Genomic DNA, 18,651 nt, shown 5'->3' on the forward strand with positions numbered 1-18,651 from the left:
ACCTTTAGAAAGCCTAATGAACTATCGCTCGAGGCCACTTTAAAAACAATACAATAAAGTCTGGCTCCTTGTCAGAAAATATAAAGAAATGATGGGCAAATTGAGACTTTAAATCTTACAGCAGTGCTTTAAGATTGCAAAACAAGGATCACAATGCAATTTGTTTTCACATTTCTTTCAAATTGAACTGTATAACTAACCAGTAAGGAGTTATGCTTACAATTAGTGGTTCAGCTTAGGTTGATCAGAAGAGTCATTTGCCCCTCCCAAAAAAACGCCAAAAGTCTGCTCTTGCAATATCTTTGAATAACAGTGTGATATACCCCTTTTTAAATAAAAGAAACATTATGTGTTTGCTGTCAAATTTCTTAAAAAAAAAAATCCCAGGGAGCCTGACTCACACTAGTGTATTACTGGTGTATACAGTGAATGTTAATGCTTTTTATGTGCTCTCAATCCCTCCTTGTGCATTTGCACGCAACGAGCCTTCTCAGAGGTTCAACATATTCAACATACATCAATATTCATCCAAAAAACAGCATACAGGTTGTTCTGGGGCTCTTGCAGGTTGGGGCAGCTGCTCCCTGATTGCACCTGACATCTCCAATCGACTGTCTGACAGACGCCAGGTGGTCAGACTGGGCAGCATCACCTCATCCCCCATCACACTGAACACTGGTGCTCCACAGGGGTGTGTACTGAGCCCTCTCCTGTACTCACTCTACACCTACGACTGCACAGCCACTAACAGCTCCAACATCATTGTGAAGTTTGCGGACGACACTACAGTGGTGGGTCTTATCACCAACGGTGATGAGACGGCTTACAGGGAGGAGGTCAGCGCCCTGACCCACTGGTGTCAAGACAACCATCTCACCCTCAACGTCGCAAAGACAAAGGAGTTGATAGTGGACTTCCGGAGGTGCAGAGAAGTACACACCCCCATCACCATCAACGGCGCTGCTGTGGAGAGAGTGAGCAGCTTCCGGTTCCTTGGAGTACATCTGGCTGAGGATCTTACGTGGTCAGTACACACAAACAAAACAGTGAAGAAGGCGCAGCAGCGCCTCTTCTTTCTCAGGAGACTGAAAAGATTCGGCATGAGCCCCCGCATCCTCAGGACCTTCTATCACTGTACCATTGAGAGCATCCTCACTGGATGCATCACCACCTGGTATGGCAACAGCACCGCCTACAACTGCAAAGCTCTCCAGCGAGTAGTGCGGTGCTCTGAACGGATAATTGGAGGTGAGCTTCCCTCCCTCCAAGACATCTACAGGAAGCGCTGCCTGAGGAAAGCGGGGAGGATCATCAAGGACTCCAGTCACCCCAGCCATAAACTGTTCAGACTGCTTCCATCAGGAAGGAGGTTCTGCAGCATCCGGTCCCGTACCAGCAGACTGAGAGACAGCTTTTTCCATCAGGCCATCAGACTGCTGAACACGTCATAGACACCTCAGCTTCACTACTGGAACTTCAACATTATGCACTCCATACTGTATATAAATGCCACTTGTTTTGCACATTTTCAACTCTGTATATTTTATATATTTTATTATTATTATTATTATTATTATTATTATTATTATTATTTTTACTATTTAATTTGTAAAAATGTGTATACACACACACACACACACACACACACGTAGGAAAATATTTAGTATACACATCCAGAAATGCATACACTATTATATATTGTACATATATTTATTAGTTTCAGGTTGGCCATTCTTGTATTTTGCTCGTTTGTGTTGTTGTGTTTGCACATCTCTGTTGCTTGTGGGGCTCGCACACAAGAATTTCACTCGCATGTGCTGTGCCAGTGTGCCTGCACATGTGATGTGACAATAAAAGTGATTTGATTTGATTTGATTAATCCAGACAAGGGGCTTCTCTGCTTAAAATCCTATAGATCTGCCTACAGCACCAAAACTTTATTTACTATCCTAGTGGCAACAATCAAATGCAGATCAGGCGCATAATAATTTTTTTTTTTTCTTTTAAGCATGAAATATGGCTCAATACACAAGTTTGTGTTCTGCAAACTTTCGTAAATCATATAATTTGCTTCAAATTATTCAGGTTAAAAAGGGAAAAAAAACCTCCTAAAAATACATATGTAATGAGACCTGCCACAAAAATAAACATGCCTCTGCTTTTCAGTCACTAAATTGACACTGTGTGTTTCCTGTAAATACTGACAGTAGTTTATCTTTTGTTTATTTGTTTTTTCATTGTCAAAATAGATTTTCCACCGGCTTACAAACAGACCATTTCTAAATCTGACTCCAATTTCATGTGTTTTCTTTGACTGGATATTGACCATGCAAGACTACCAAAAAAAAAAAAAAGACAACCTAAATCATTTCAAGGATTTCATACCAGAAAATATATCTATGTTGGATAAATTCTTTGTTTCACCGGCAGCTGCACGTTTCAGGCTTAAATACACACCTGTGAATTTGAGGAATTACTCCTTTATTGTGTTGTGTGATTTCATTTGTCTGTACACAAAACACTGTATGCAAAAGTAAGATCACCTCTCCTATGGAAGAAAGAAATCATTGTGGAAAGGTTGATGGATATCACATCACATCAATATCAATAAATGCATAAGAAAAGTATCTTCTCGGGTACAGAAAGTACAGAAAAATCCCAGTTTAGTAGGCTATGCATTTGATCTTATGTGTATTCATTCCTACAGGCCGTGCCAAACTATCATTAACTTGCAGAAAGCAGAGAAGATGAAAATTTCCGGCACTTAAATGAAAAAAATAGCTGCAAGTGAGTATTTCTCACATTAATCATTCCTTTAGATAAACAGGGAGATTGCTTTACCCTGATTATTTATTGATTACACATTCCTGTAATGACTTTGCATCCAAACTAATTAGAGTGACCCCTCACTTATGATCCAATAAAATGCAGTCTCTCTCTCTCTGAGCACAAAACTAAGCCTCAATAAGGACTTCGTTCTTTAATGAATGGACCTGTGCATACAGTATGAGTCCAGACATTTGAAGACACAGAGGAGATTAAAAAAAACACACAACAGGAGGTCTGCTGCCTTTTTGGCACGGCACTTTTTATTAATTGCAAAACTTTGTGCAAGTTTAAAAAAAAATCAGTATTCCTACAACTTTTAGTTAAAAGAAAAAGAAACATGACTTAGAATAAGAAGCGGAATGACAGCATGTTTTAGTCTGATCGCGATCGCTTTAATATCTGGATTTTACTTGAGCTCAGTCCACGCTGTGTGTTCGCCATGTTTTAGTGCAACTCATTCACCAAAGTGAAGCAAAAACACACACCCACTAAAGTCACAGTAGTCTTTGCTGCTGTATGAGAACTCAATATTGACTCACAGAGTCAGAAACAAGAGAACTACACTGTAGTGCCCTTAAATCAATAATATACATAGACCAGCAGAGCAGGATGAACTGAAAATGATGAGTAGGGATTTCATGGGGTTTTGGCACCATGCTTTAGCAATTTTTTAATCAGCGTTTGTACATAAAAATAAATTGACTCGCAACGTTTCCATTGTTATTACTGCTGCTGGCAGATGGCCACACAGAAGGGCTCTAGTCTGTATGCAAGAGAGTTGCTTTGAGGTAACTTAGAATTAGAGCATAATGGATGAAAGAAAGTCATATATTGATCTTGGATACATTTTAAGATGATTCTATCTTTATAATATTGGAGGTTTACTTTGACATTTCCAGCAATTTGTAACCTTGCTGTCTTTTTTTCTCTCTTTTTCCATAAACTAATATAATTGGCTGTTCAAAGTGCTTCATATTTAAGATAGAAACTGCTATTAAAATTTTCATTAATGTTGATTTCTTTCTTTCTTTCTTTTTAGTTAATCACTTACCAAAGAAGCAATAGATGATTCCAAAGAGGCAGCACATGGAGCAGACCACAGAGGGCACAATCTCATATCTCCTCTCAATCTCCTGGTCACACCTCAGCCCCACCTCAGCCAAGCCAAACAGCTGGCTTGTGGAAGTCATGGTGGATAAAGTGGAGGCGACGGGGTCTAAAGGAGAGAAGAGGGTAGGGGGAAGGGATTGAGGGGGTTTGAAGGAATTTCTGGATCAGTGGGCCTCACCCACGGAGACGTGTCTAAGGGCGGGACAGAAAAAAAGAATGATGGAAAGAGAGGGCAACAGTGAGAAGGGATGAGGAAAAGAAAGAGAGAATTATTATTGATTGTTCATTTTAAGTACTCAGCTCTGAGTGCTGACTATACACTAAGCATGCTCCATATTTCTGAAAAAAGAAACATCTCAGCACAACCATGAGTACTGCTGCAGATAAAATGCAATTCAGCCACTATCATTCACTTGGCTGTACAGTATAAAGTTCGACCAGTTGCAGGAGCTATGCAACACACACACATATTCAAGTTGTTGCCATGGAAAAAAAACAACAGAATGAATTTGCATAAATTTGCATGGCGTGGGAAATTTGCGACACAAGTAAGAGGCTGTTTGTAGACCTCTTATTTGTACGCCAGAGCTAAGGTTTACGAAACGATTAATGTAAAAACCCCTTAATAATTTCACATCAGTGCTTGTGCCTGCACTCTGCCACTGATCTGTTCACTCACTGAAATATTACATGAACTCTTCTCTAAAACCATTCATTCTGCGAACATTTCACATGACCTAAAAGAACAAATATTCCTTGTTTTCAACAAATACTCTGTGTTGTAACTTTTTCAGATATTCTACTGGGCTTTTAAACCATTTACCCAGGTTAAGAATATACCGATCCTGTAACACCTAAATCTAAAATTAGTATTTTAAGTAACCAAATTTATGATTTAATGAAAATAAAGATTTTTGTAGATTTAGGTATATATTTCTCTGACATAGAAAAACAAGTTGATAATTCACAAAGTCCATACTTCAGTATAACAATATAGTGTTGAACAGAATAGAATAGAATAGAATAGAATAGAATAGAATAGAATAGAATAGAATACAATAGAAAGCCTGTGTTGTGACTGTACTGAGTGAAACCAGAATATAATGACAATATTAGGATACTACTCCTGATTAAATAAAGTAATAAACACATATAAATAGATATATAAAAAATAAGCATAATTCATATGCATGTATAGAAAAGCATAGACAAAAAATAATGCACAATTAAGTATAGATAACTAAATCCAAAGTTCAATGACTAATGTAAAAGCAAGGTTATATTGTACTAGTAAATCAGTGTTATTACTATGTATATTACTATACATAGTATATAGTGGTTATCACTGTTGCCTCACAGGAAGAAGGTCCTTGGCCTTTAATACTTTCTGTGTGGATTCTGCATGTTCTCCCTGTGCCTGTGTGGGTTCTTTCTGGGTACTGGGACCCTCCCAAAGTCCAAAAACATGGTTAGGTTAACTGGTGATTCTAAAGTGGCTCTAGATGTGAATATGAGTGTGAATGCATGCCTGTCTATCTATTTGTGTTAGCCCCGCTACAGACTGATGAGCCGTCCCCTTCTCTCCTGCTGTCATAGCTGGGATAGGCGAGGCGGATAAGCAGAAGAAGATGGGTGGCTATGTGTAATTGACTTTAATTTGTAAATACACAGGGTAGGTGATGCATTGGATGCTCTTAATATTATGTTATGAGAAGCTATTAAGTTCACAGTTTGCTTTCTAGAAGATGTGCCTTTGCATAATGTACCATATTCTAGCGCTGATAACACGGTCTCCTTGATAACTTCATTCTTAATGAATCTTCTTTGTGCCACAAAAACACACAAGGAGATCAGCTCCATTTGGTGTCAAACACACGCTGTTCAGAAACTCCTTTGTCATATGTTTCTTCAAGCGATTGCGGGCTTTTGTAGGATTAAAATGTGCATGACTTCCACTTTGGTCTTTTTAGAAGCATTTCTGCTCTCAGGTGATAAACTGATCAAAGTTAGTTATGTTTCACAGACTTTGAGCAAAGTTAGCTGAGGGGAATGTCAGTCAATTACAGTGTCAAACTCTGGCCTGACATAATAGCATACAGAACATTCCAGTTTCAGAAATAAAAAGTAGCACTGAGGCATCTTCTAAAAGTCCATTTCAAATCAATTTTGAAAAGAAAGGAAAAAAGAAACATACAATTGCAGTGTAAAGCGTGAGATTCATGGATCATTGACTCGCGCTATTAGCCAAACACCCACATAGAGCTCCACACTTATTCAGGCACCAAACCCCAATGGTTTCATTTCCAGCTGAGACGCAAATTAAGGCCTACTAAGACACACTCAACTGTGGATACGTTTAAAGGAAGCATTATTGGACTATTTTACTGTGCATTGTCGTTATTTCACGAAAGAACGGCTGCAGTAGTTTATCAAGCTGTTCAAACACTTTCTAAAGCAATTCAGGCACTTTCTAAAGCTGTTCTTCACACAGATTATTGCTTTTCAGCTGTGTCCACTGACCATATGTGAATTCATGTCATCTTGGTCAGAATCTGCAAATCTTAAGCTTTTTGTCAAATTAAGTCCCAGACTTACTAAAAGACTTAAAAACGATACACGGTCATACATTAAAATGTAAATCCTGTACAAATGGGAACTATTTGTTCTACATTCTCTGTACTGGTGGAACTGAGGAGACTTAAATTATTTTACTGTGTGTTATATTGTCCTAGGTACAGTATAGTTCAGTAGTTCTGCTACCAGTGCACATCAGTGTAATGGAGTCTGCTCTCTTTATAGTCTCCTAGGGATGCATGCTAAATTTTAAGTTCTGTTACTCTGGTTCCTTCACCTTTTTAAGGCGTTATCCTTCAGTTCAACTCTCCTGTCATATCCAAGCATGGAAGACATACTCGCACACGCTCTGCCTCTCCTGGCTTTATATTTAAAAGAATGCACACATGTATGCAAATGTAACCTGGGCAGATACACATTCATATTACGCCTGATTACACAGAAAAGTAAGCCCGTGCTCTTTAATAATAAATTAGCGGGTGATGATGATGCACTGTGGCAAGCAGACTCAACTACATGCACGCACAAGGTGATGTTTAGCATCTTAACACGTCTGGAGTGCACAGTCGGCCTGCTTTTCGACGTTTTACGCTATGACATTATGTATTGTAGGAAAGAAGTGTGACACAGAAAAAAGACATCACAAGAAATGAAAATGGAATAAAATTTCAATCTGGATTAAATGTTACTTGTAAATATTAAGTCTCACCACCTGCAGGGAAAATAAGATAAAGAGCATATTAGCCCTTCATCTTGTGGCTTGCTAGAGCAGGAAGAATTCAGTGGTAAGCAGATGTCAGTCTGACATGTAGTCTTATTGAACAGAACAAGAATAAGAACACACCATCAGCAGTGAAAAAAGCAACGTTCTTGTTCAATAAGCGACTGCATAACTATGATGGAAGGAGGAAAGGGGTGGGCCAAGTGAAAAGGAAAAAATCAGCAGTAAAGCTCATACATATATACACACTGGCACTGTAATGGAATCTTAATGTAAAACTTAGTAACTAAAGGGTGGTGAGGTTCATAAAGTTAAGGAAAAGTTTCTAGAAAGTTATCTGGTTGGCCACATTCCAAGATTTGAAGTAAAAAAAAAGTAAAAATGTAATAACATGCATGCTCAGTATTGCAAACTTGAAAGAATTAAGCAAGGGTATAATACTGCCAATGCTGCACAAGCCTATAAATTATTCAAAACAGGAAATGTTTAGGAAAGCTTAATCTTGACATTTCATTCTAAAGGAGAAATATTTACCCTATTCCTTTCTAACAAATCGTTAAAAAAATCTTGACATCCTGAGCTTCAGTTTCAAACCAAAAGAAAAACTGTACTGTTTTACATTCTGTGCAGAGTTGGTAAAAAAAAAACCAAAAAAAAAAACAACAACTGAGAAGCAAATGGAAGACTTCCACTTCATAATTGCCTCCACTCCAGTGGTGAAACAGATTGTGAATGCTGCAGCTTAGTTACACCACAGGCTCTCTGAGTCAGGAGGAAGACCCAACTGAGTATTCATGACAATGGACTCTACCGCAATGCCAAAAAGAATAAGAACATAGTGAAATCTAAAGCTGTCCTTTACTTCTTATTCTGAATCAGAACCCTGTCTACAATTCGAACTACATAAAACGTTGTTGTTTTTGTGCATTTGGTGATTGTTTGCTCTTTATCACATTTGCCAAAAATCTGATAAAGTAAAACTGATTAGTTTGTCAGGTCTGTGTGGAATTCAATTCTTCTCCTTGCACGCATCCAATATTACAGATGGAGACAAAAATGAAGTACTTTGCTGCTCAAAGACACATAAATTCTTGGATGACATGGTGCGTTGCTTAGATACACATTGGTTGCTAACAAGCATGCTAAGCCTGGACTGTTGACACCCCCACAGTCACAAGGAGACATCAGGGAGATACTGTCGCACAACTAGTCGGATTCCAATGAGTTCTAAAATGTCTCCATCTAATGATTATTTACATTATTTAAGCTCACACAGAAGGAAAATGGTAGGGTTGAGTACCATCCTTTTATCCAAAGCACTGTTCTAATGTTTAATGTCATATCAGGCTGGTAAATTACATAAATCTTCCATTAACACAACAGCAATCATCCAGCAATCATCCAGTTTCATCCTCAGGTCTGTTTCACTGGGTGATGACTAAGTCCATTAACAGTCAGTGGTGACCTGTTGCCCTGCACCAGCAGAGAAATAGTTGATTAGAAAATAGCCCACCAATAAGGTCAGAACGGGGAAGAGTAAAAACAGCATATTATGCAACAATGTCACGTCCTGTCTGTTGCTATAACAACCAGCAGCGGTACAAGGACCCCGCAAATGGGACAGGGAGCTCGTCTCCAAGGGAATGTGCATTTTAAGAGCCAATCAGTGATGGTTTCTTTGAGGCTCCTGGCAACAGAAAGTCCCGACCTTTGACCCTATTCAGCTCCTCTTTAGAATTCACCAACATAGTAGGACATCCTCTGAACCGAATGCTAGATCAACAGGAGTGTATTATGGCCTCAACAGCCATTTCCTTGAAGCTCCATATGAGAACATGTTTACCTCTGGTACTGACATAGATCGAGAGGTGATGTAATATCCTGTCTATTGATCACTCTGTTCACAGGAACTACTTCAACAACCATAATTATGAATGGATATAAAATACTACTTGGATATTCAGTGTACCCATGGGACAAATTCTTATGACTTCAGCTTTTCACCCTGAGCCTCAGGCCAATGTAACTGAGTTTGTCCAGTGCTTTTGTTTACTACAGAGAATAGTATGGGGTTTCTCTGTATCATTGTAGGGTCTTTACCTTACAATATAAAGCTCCTCGAGGCAACTGTTGTTGTTGCCCTAATACATCAGCAATAAAGCTGACACATGTGGCAGATGTTATGTATCACTTAGAATTGTGTTAATTTTTTTAGGATAATGGAGAAAAAAAAAAAAAATGAGGCTATAGATCAGACAGATCATAATACTGCACAGAGAGGTTTTGCATGTAAAGTCTAGAGAGAAGCCAAACAAACCTTTTTAGACACAGGATCTGTGACTTCGATTTTATCCGAGTTCATTAAGTGAGTTCATTTTTTACTTCAGTGTACCTCACATGTGCTCATTCAAGCACATTATGGCGGCGGATCTTGTGTAATTTGGCATACTTTTGCATTTTCTCTCACTGTTTCCCTTCCATACGAATGACTTCTTAACAGTCGCCCTTCTACTGAGGCCATTTCTGATGAAGCTTTGGGTCATGTGTCAAGTATTTGCTGAAATTTTCCTCTTTCTTAACGCCATGTCTTTTAGATACATCTGATGTAGACAGTTTGTTGGCCTTCCACTTCTTCTCTGAGGACACACTGCACACTGTGCCAAGCTTTGCCAAGTTTTCAGCTAACAGCTCTTTCAGAATCATCTTGTTGGTGCACAAATGCTATTTTCTGCCTGTCAAATCGTGTTATCTTTGGCATTCAATAAAATAAATGGGAACAAATTATGGTTTGGTAACAGGCGGCTAGTAACAAGGTGTCTAAAGGTACAATTTAAAATAGATTCTTTGCTAAGTTTTCTGTGTAGACAAAACACAGGTTCATCCCTTTACTGAGGTGCGTTTTTTATTGCTTGAATGATTTCTAAGGTCAGTGCTCAGAGGTATATAAAAAAAGTCCACGAATTGACTGAGAATTAGTGAAAAAGCAATGTACAAAGAAAAACTTTGAGAGGCTTTTGACAGAAAGCCTGGGGAACTGTTGCTCAAGACAACTTTAAAATGACAAGAAAGTTTCTCCCTAGTAGCAAAATATAATTACTTTTTGCACAACACTTTAATGCGCAGGTTTTCTTATTACAACATGGAGAAACAAATGTTTGTTCAGTCTAAAAAAAATCTGTTTCTTTTTGGTGACCTAAGTTACTCACATTGCACGACAGTTAAACATAAGAGCCAGCTCAATCTAAATGTTTAGCTGTTAACCTTAAAAGAAAGCTTCTGTTTAAAAAAGGAGCCCTAAATCAAACCAGAGAACCCCTTGACACAATACACATGATGATTTGCTCCACTATATCCTTGCTTGCATTCCTCTGTCAGACTGAAAATAACAGGCCAATAATGTTAGGACACATATCAAAACCGCTGGCAGCGTAATAACCTTTCTGCTTGTTGATGTGCTCCCTGCTGGAGTTCTGCTACTGTTCCTCTTTCCTCCAAATGAGATGATAGTCTAAGGTCACAGATCAAATCTGAACACTGCTGGCACTGTAATAAGTGTTTTATGATTTGTTCTGCTACATGCCAGCTTGTATCTCTGGCCCCAAAACTGTGCAAGCTTTTTACAGTGAGGTGTGACTTCACTTCTGTGAGTGTGTTGACTTTTCTGTTCTCAAGATCTTTGATGCAGAAACAATATACACACTTTAAAAGACACATTTTATATAAAAAATCTCAAGCAAAAATATTTCACACCTGTACATTATCACGTCAAAAACAAAAACAAAGTATATAAGTACAGTAAATATTGTAAAACCCGTATTGTGTAGAAATTCAGAGGAATTGCATAGTTTGTTTCAGCCTCTGCCGCTGACATGAGAGTGTGTGAGTGTTTGCAAGTGTAAAGCTGTTTCTCCCTAAACCTGCTGCTAGATAAATTATATTTTCTAATCTTCTGTAGATATGGGCAAACTGACAGGGAGAAAAAGATGAAGGGTTTGAAATAGTTTGTGTCTGTGTGTGTTTCTAGTTTTGTGTGTATATGCGCGTCGGCATGAATATTTCAGAGGCCCCTAACTGAGCGCTGGCGACGGAGCATCACCAGAACGAGGACACGCTGCTCTTCAGGGTTGGAGATTGCAAAGGCCGGACAGAGAAAGAGAGAGGGAGGGGGGAAATTACACAGAGAAAGAGCGCAACATAAAACAGCAAGGCCACACAGACACACACACACACACACCGAATTTCAAGAACAAGAATATGTTTGGAGGCGGGAACAACTGTGAAATTCATCCTATTATCACGTGTTTATGGGAGACTTCAGTGTTAAAAAGGAAAACAGTGGATATAACTTAAAGAAGAAGAAAGAAACAAATCTAGACTTTCCAACAACACATCCAGCCTATGCCGAGGAAATATAGCAAACAACATGTATGGTTAAGAATGGAGAATAAGGGATTCACGCTGGCAAAATGCAAAGTATATTTACAAAACAATAATGAGCAAATATGTTTTGCATTATGCTCATTAATATTAGAAAAACAGCCCCTTTTTACATCCAGGCAGACAAGTTTTTGTTTCATTTGTCGAGGGTTTAAAATATTTACCTCTGAGATCTTTGACTCAACTCCAAAAAACCACTGCTGTCATTACTCTGCATAATAAAAAGACCACACTGTGAAAATATTCACTTTAAAAAAGAAATTCTAGAAAACTCTTGACAGTGTGTTGCAAAAAGGCTGTCGAGAGTACAAAGGAACAACCTGTTTCTGTAAAGTGATGATACTGTTAAATTTTTTAAAATGTTGCTTTCTGGTGTTACAGCTCAGACGTGCATCGACTGGTATTGTGCTTGACAGCAAAAATCTTCAAATGCAAAATGTAGATTTGATAAGAGGGGCGGGCACCTGAATTTCGACTTTATACTTCATATTTATTTTGTGTAATAATATGTTGGGCATATTTACATATTACAGCTATTTTGTGATATATTGTATTATTTAATGTGGTACTTTAACTTCTTTGGACCACATAATTTCCTCTGGGAATCATAAAGTATTCTGATTTTGATTCTAATGACTCTGGTGCTAAAAATCACAGCTAACCAAACTTAATGTGCCTTTAAAATGTGAAACATTGCTGCGTGAGTGTTTACATGCATAATTGTCCTCCGTAACCCTGATTTACTGACGGGTTAATGTTGTGCGTGTCGCCTGTGCAGTCAAACCTTTTGTTTCAGAAGGTTTACCTGCAGGTGTGTTACAGTAAATGGGAATGACGCTCAGTGAGCTGCAGTTCAGTAGGATAAAGCGGGATGAAGATTTAGTCTGGTTAGTTTACGGTAAACCTTCCTAACAATACTAGAGGTATTACTGACATATCAAGCTTGCTCCCTGGTGAGGTTGACAAGATACTACAGAGGATCACTGGACAGTGGAGAAAGTAGATGGTGAACATTTCAGATGTTGATAAGGTCAAATATTGATGGACTTTTACATTATTATTGAAGGTTAAACTGGTATAGTTGTTTTACTGGCATATTGGAGAACTCAAAGGAAACACTTCTTGATCTATCGCTCATAGAGCCATGGGTACATTAATTACGTCTCAAAACATAACAATCTTTGTTTACAGGCTGACGTAAATTGATTAAAAACCATCTGCTTAATTCTTTGTGTCTTCCTCATGCAATCACAATATCTCTGACCCATCAGGGAATAAACAGAGGGTCTCCATGGGTGTCCTGTTGTGTCTGGCAAAGGGGTGTTGGATAATTTGAGTCTGTAGGTTGGTTGGGTGGGGCCTCCATGGATCACGGTTATTACGTGATCCGACTGAAATCTGTGAGTCCGGAAGCCTGACCAGTGCTTGAGGCTCTTTGCTGAGTTCCTCGAGTTGTTCCTGAACAGGTTTTGCATTGTGGCTGTCGTGCTGGTGGAGGGATCAGACGCTGTCATTGCCACAATGCAACAGTGTTTAGGTGGGTGGCAAATGTCAAAAATATTATCCACATGAATGCCATGAAAGAAAGCTTCCCAGCAGAATGCTGCACTGTAACAGTGTTATTCACTCCACTTGTCAATGGTTTTAATGTGGGTGAATATTTGTATATTTGCACACACCTAGGTAAGACTTTCAAGCTGTCTGCTTTTCTTTTCATCTCATATTTCTGTCCCACTATTTAAGATATTTTGATTCAGGAAAACAGCCACGTCATGGTTACTATTTATCTGCGTTGTCACACTTCTGTTCTGTTTTTAGTGAAAAGAGAAAGGGACAGCGTTCGTGTGCATGTGACAGGATGACTGTTTCCATCTAGTCCATCTGTCACCAAAAAGACTACTACTGTGCATGTGTGTATGTGCGTTTGTGTGTGTGTCTATGTGTGCGAGGAATCTGGCTAGCTTGTGAAAGACATTTAGCATTATGCTCCAGTCTAACACCTGCTCTCATTAAAGAGTGCTGTGGAAAAAAAGAGACACTGAAATTACTGTTATTTAGCTCACCTCTGACATGCAAGGTAAAATTATTGCTGTTCAACCATTATGAAAGCATAGTGGTCTTTATTTCAATAAGGAGGTTAGCAGCAATGTGACAGCTTTGTCAGCGCCGTCTTTAAAGAAAAGGCAGTACGTGTGCGTTGGTGACCTTTGTCATGCAGAGCTGGGCGTTACACTGTGATTATAAGGTATGACAATGATGTGCCAATTGCACTAGTTCCTACAGTGGTAATGACAAAGTGCTGAGCTGCTCTTTGATATCACCAGGACATTTCTCAATGGCTTGAGGGTTGCTGTAGCCTGCTAGGAACAGCTAACTTGACCACTGATAACACAGCATAATCCGCACATCAGATGACACTATCTCCCACCAGCATTACTGCCACTTGCATCTATCTGCATATCGGCAATGCGCACAACATCTGCCTGATTTTCGACAGAAAACAGTTAGAAAAGTTGCCCAAAGTTAATAGATAAGGAATGGGGGAGTATAGAGGGAAAATGAAAAGAGAAAGGCACTTGGCTCAGCAGCTAAAAGCGGCTAAAACCAGCCACAATCAGAGTCAAAGAGTCAAAAACACTCCACGGACACATTTCATGCATACATGCATGCCCATTTAAAATTGTATGTACAAAGTGCGTGTGAATGTGTGAAGTTCTTTGAACCTTTAGACATGTTCAGTGCTTGAATATAGTCATTAGATTATTTGACCTAATCTTTTATTTTTATTCTTTTATCATAGGACAGACACTTTGTGTGTTTTCACCACATTTGGTGTGTTGTTGATGATAGTTGGTGAGACCTGAATTTCAATTTCAAAGACTTTCTCTGGCATATCCGTAGTGGCCACGAGTGGCCTGGGATAAAACTGATCTCATGAGCTGTTGCTTCATTTCACTCCTTAACAGAAATCACAACCACTGCAGCTCAAATGTCTGAATATTTATCGATGATCGAGCTCTCTCTCTCTCCGTATATACATATATATATATATGGACCTCAGAGAGGTCTAATTTATTTCCATCCATCAATCCATTTACGTTTAAACTACATCATGGACAACATGCTTAGCTAAAAAAATTCAATTTACAAAGCTTAAAAATGTCTCATTACCATAGTATATATGGCAAATCAGGAAGTAAAATGTTGTTCTAAAAGAACAGTCATAACAAGGTACAGTGCATTGTTATTGCTAGAAGAAATTAATGACACAATTTCCTATTTACTTCTGTTCTAGCGAAAACAAAACTCAAGGCTATTTCAATGCCAATTTGAGTTGCATCATTTTACTATTAAACTTTTTTGTAACAAAAACAAGGATTTAAATAGCTTTCATTGCTTGCTTATCTTCCTCGCCTTCACCCAGATCTCCCCTTTTCTCATTCATTTCCTTTGCCCCTTTTTTTATACTTGATTGTTTTTTTTTTTCTAAAGTACACGCAGAAATAAAAAAAAAACAGTGTTGGCTGGGATTATTTGGTTGCTGAGGTTTAAATGCATTAGAGTGATCTGTATGTGAGCTGTGAAGCATTCTCCTTACACTCCTGCTTTCTCCCTTTGAGCTACAAGTCTATTGAAATGTCTGAGTGACCTATAAACCCCTAAAACACAAAGGCAACAAAATGCGTTCTTCATTTTAGATGTAATATCATGGTTTCTACCCAACCAGTATACCATCTATCTACTTTGGACCTTGCACGTGTACCACAGGCAGCCTTACAGCATTTAAAGTGAAGCGATCTTAGGAGTGAGCGTGCATTTATATTACTTATGTTGTGTGCACATAAATCTGTTGTGGGGACCTCCTCCCTTTGGCGACAAAGAGAAAGTCCCTGTAAAGTTAATCATTAAGTGTGTGCGTGCGCATGTCTGAAGCATGTGTATGTGTTTGGTGTCTCGGTGTGTCTGTGTGCTAGCGGCCTCAGCATTGATCTCTGTGTAAGCCTTGGTCATCGCTTGTGGCCTGAAGGTGAGGTGACAGGGGAGTAAAGAGGCTTTCATCAGATTACAGCTCATTCTCTGTCTTTCACCATCTCTCTTTCCAGCATCATTTGTCTTACTGCTGCTTTCAACTACTTTGCTCCTTCTCTCTCTCTTTCTCTCCTGCTGAACACAAGACCTACTTTAAGCCACAGCGTTAAAATTCCTCTTCAATCCCTCACGGATTCATTTGTCTTTGCCCAAATGTCCCAAATGAGCTGATGTATGACTACATATCACAATGCACGCTAACAATCCACAAAATGGAGAATTTGCAGTGCATTGCCTTTTCACATATATTTATGCAAACTCTTAGTCTTCTAAGAGTCCATCAGGTCAACTCGTTTGACTCTCAGTGTTTAACTGCAAAATATAGACATTTCCATTGTAAATGTAGTCTTAAAATACTGGGTTATGAGATGAAACCAGAAAGCTATTGATACCAAAATCCTTGTCCCTTCCTTACATATTAAGATTAAAAGTTAAGATATCTGTTTATAGCAACTGACAAACAGCATTTTTCCTGTTTACACATCAGTTAGACATTGAGTGACATTTGCATAAACAGCCATATTATAGGTTACTTAACAAAGTCCAAACACCAATTTCCTTTGAGTTTTGATTTGTCTTAGTCTGCCAATTGATGATGGGCATACAGTGCATTTATCTTAAGTTAATTGTTGAAAACAGCTGCCAACAGTTGCAAAGTGGCTGCCGAGATTGGCAAGACTGAACCGAAACAGTAACAATGTGCCAAAGCAATTTACAAGAAAACACTGCAGAGCCAGGTGATCATTCACAAAAAGCCCCTTTTTCATTGCTGATACAAAACCCAAGTGACAATATCCACTATATACATACAGACATTGTGAATAAATGCATTTAATTTATTTCCATGACTGAAAACTAGTGTGGTGATGTGAGCACACAACTGTAGTCTGTGGCACACAGTTTCTCTGTAGAAAGCCTTGTCTTCTATCTCTCCCTGATTCTATTAGCTGGGCTCCTCACACTTCAGTCTCTCTGTAGACCCGTCCTGAATAACTGCATTCAGTTGCAGCACTACTCTCCCTTTACTCTGTTTGGCACCATTTACATTGATAACACCATGTGTGACAAATGTCCAACGGCCTCACACATTCTGTGACCAGATTTGAATTTTTAAAAAAATATAAGCTCTGGTCTAATACACATACAGTTCTGAATGATGTGCATCTGCATGGACATATATACACAGTTTTTGAAATTCTGTGTGCAGCTACCACATAAATAGTAGCAGATACAGAGACATGTCTACTTAGATGGTATTAGAAGACCCTTCCAGCTACAAACCAACATGACAGCCAACACACACACACACACACACACACACACACACACACACACACACACACACACACACACACACACACACACACACACACACACACACACAATGCCACACTGCCTGGGGGCCTTTACATGTTCTGAGTCAGATCTGGTTGGAAATAAAGGCTCTCAACCTGACAATGGCAGCATTATACAGATGGCACATTGGTCTCCATTAATTTTTTTTCATTAAGTGCTCATATCATTTAAATGGTACCCACACTGTGCACTGGTGAGCTGAATGACTCAAATACACATGTGGTGATTACTTTGAAGCAGCATGTGGAAACTGCAATGTGAAGCACAGCAGTGGCGTGCATTAATGGGATTAGGACTGACTTTAACCTTTCTCTTCCGTCTGCACTTACACTCCTTATCCTGGCTCTTTTAACTCTCCGCCTCTTTCTTTGTTTGCACCATCTCTTTCTTCCTGAAATCACTTGTTCTTATTTCACTGCAGTTTGACAGACAGCATCCTTCTTCACTCTTTCCTCGTTAACTCTCTTTAACCCTGTACGCATCCTGTTAGCTGAATGGCTGAGGCTGCCTGTTGCAGGCTAGCGCTGTCAGACTGAGGGGTCCCTGCAGACTTTTTGTGCTCAGTTTTGAATTTGAGACTTCTTGGCTCATGCTGCACTTACATAATCTGTTGTCAAAGCCGGGTACATAGAGTGCACGGTAACACTGGTAATTCATGAATTATATCTTCTGTATGAATGACAGCCCATATATGGCACTTATCCTCCCCTCAGCAAATTTTATTAGTGCATTTCTAGCTAAGATCTTCCCCAGTGTTGATTACATTTCTGGATGGGGAGGATTTCTTTGTTTGTTTACCTTCCCTGGACTGTTTTTCTTTCAAGAACGGAAATGCACTGGAGTGATAGCGTCATTCAAACTAAAAATCACAGATATTGTGCTATACAAAGAATTTTTTATGTGAATTTTCTCATTTTTACGACCTAATAAGAAAGAAGAAATGAAACAAGGAGAAATAAGTGTCCACTTCTTGATAGACGTCTCGTTTTTTCAGCCTGCCAATTTGGCCAGAGTCCTAAGTCTAAAGACTGGTGGGCTTTTTGTTATGGTTACGTAACTATCGGGAAAGCGCAATATGGGTTGATCATTCAGTGATTAAAGTGGATTCAAATGGACCTATTGAAGGTATGTGTTTGATTCCCATTGCAGATGGCACAGTTTTGAGTCCCCAGTTTCCTCTTGCCTCTTTGCCATTGCCCCATTATTTAAAACACAGACCAAAGCGGTCCTTTCATGACACTATGATTGAAATCTGATGTCAAGAGCCGACATTATTCCAAACATCAAAGAAGAGCAGATTGAAGTGTAAATAACACCCACTGACCATTGTAACTATGGTGCATAGCATTGGTGCATTTAGAGAAAGTGGATCTGACTGAAAATTGCTGTCAGATCCACATAAAAGAGGGCCATCAGAGAGTCAATGTTAACTGCATTTATTCTGCTTGAAATTTTTATTATACTGTGTAATGCTGTGTTGGAAGACCTACAGGTGCACTGGTGAAGCAGCTCTGTTACCAGACTTGTTGAATCCT

The 18,651-nt window shown here is 39.0% G+C and overlaps 1 protein-coding gene across 2 annotated transcripts in view; it reads right to left on the reverse strand.

Annotated features, from left to right (window-relative positions):
• The window catches only part of tmem198aa (transmembrane protein 198aa), a 42,299-nt gene that overhangs the window by 21,519 nt on the left and 2,129 nt on the right, over positions 1-18,651 (reverse strand). Inside the window, exon 2 of one of the 2 annotated variants that reach the window (XM_080903588.1) lies at positions 3,881-4,045. In XM_080903588.1, the coding sequence (XP_080759714.1) occupies positions 3,881-4,019 (139 nt within the window). In that variant the 5' untranslated portion in view covers positions 4,020-4,045. Of the gene's footprint in view, positions 1-3,880; positions 4,132-18,651 lie in introns of both variants that reach the window. The other variant, XM_080903587.1, reaches the window with a different exon arrangement.

This window comes from Rhamphochromis sp. 'chilingali' (genome assembly GCF_963969265.1).
Source record: "Rhamphochromis sp. 'chilingali' genome assembly, chromosome: 14".
NCBI lineage: Eukaryota > Metazoa > Chordata > Actinopteri > Cichliformes > Cichlidae > Rhamphochromis > Rhamphochromis sp. 'chilingali'.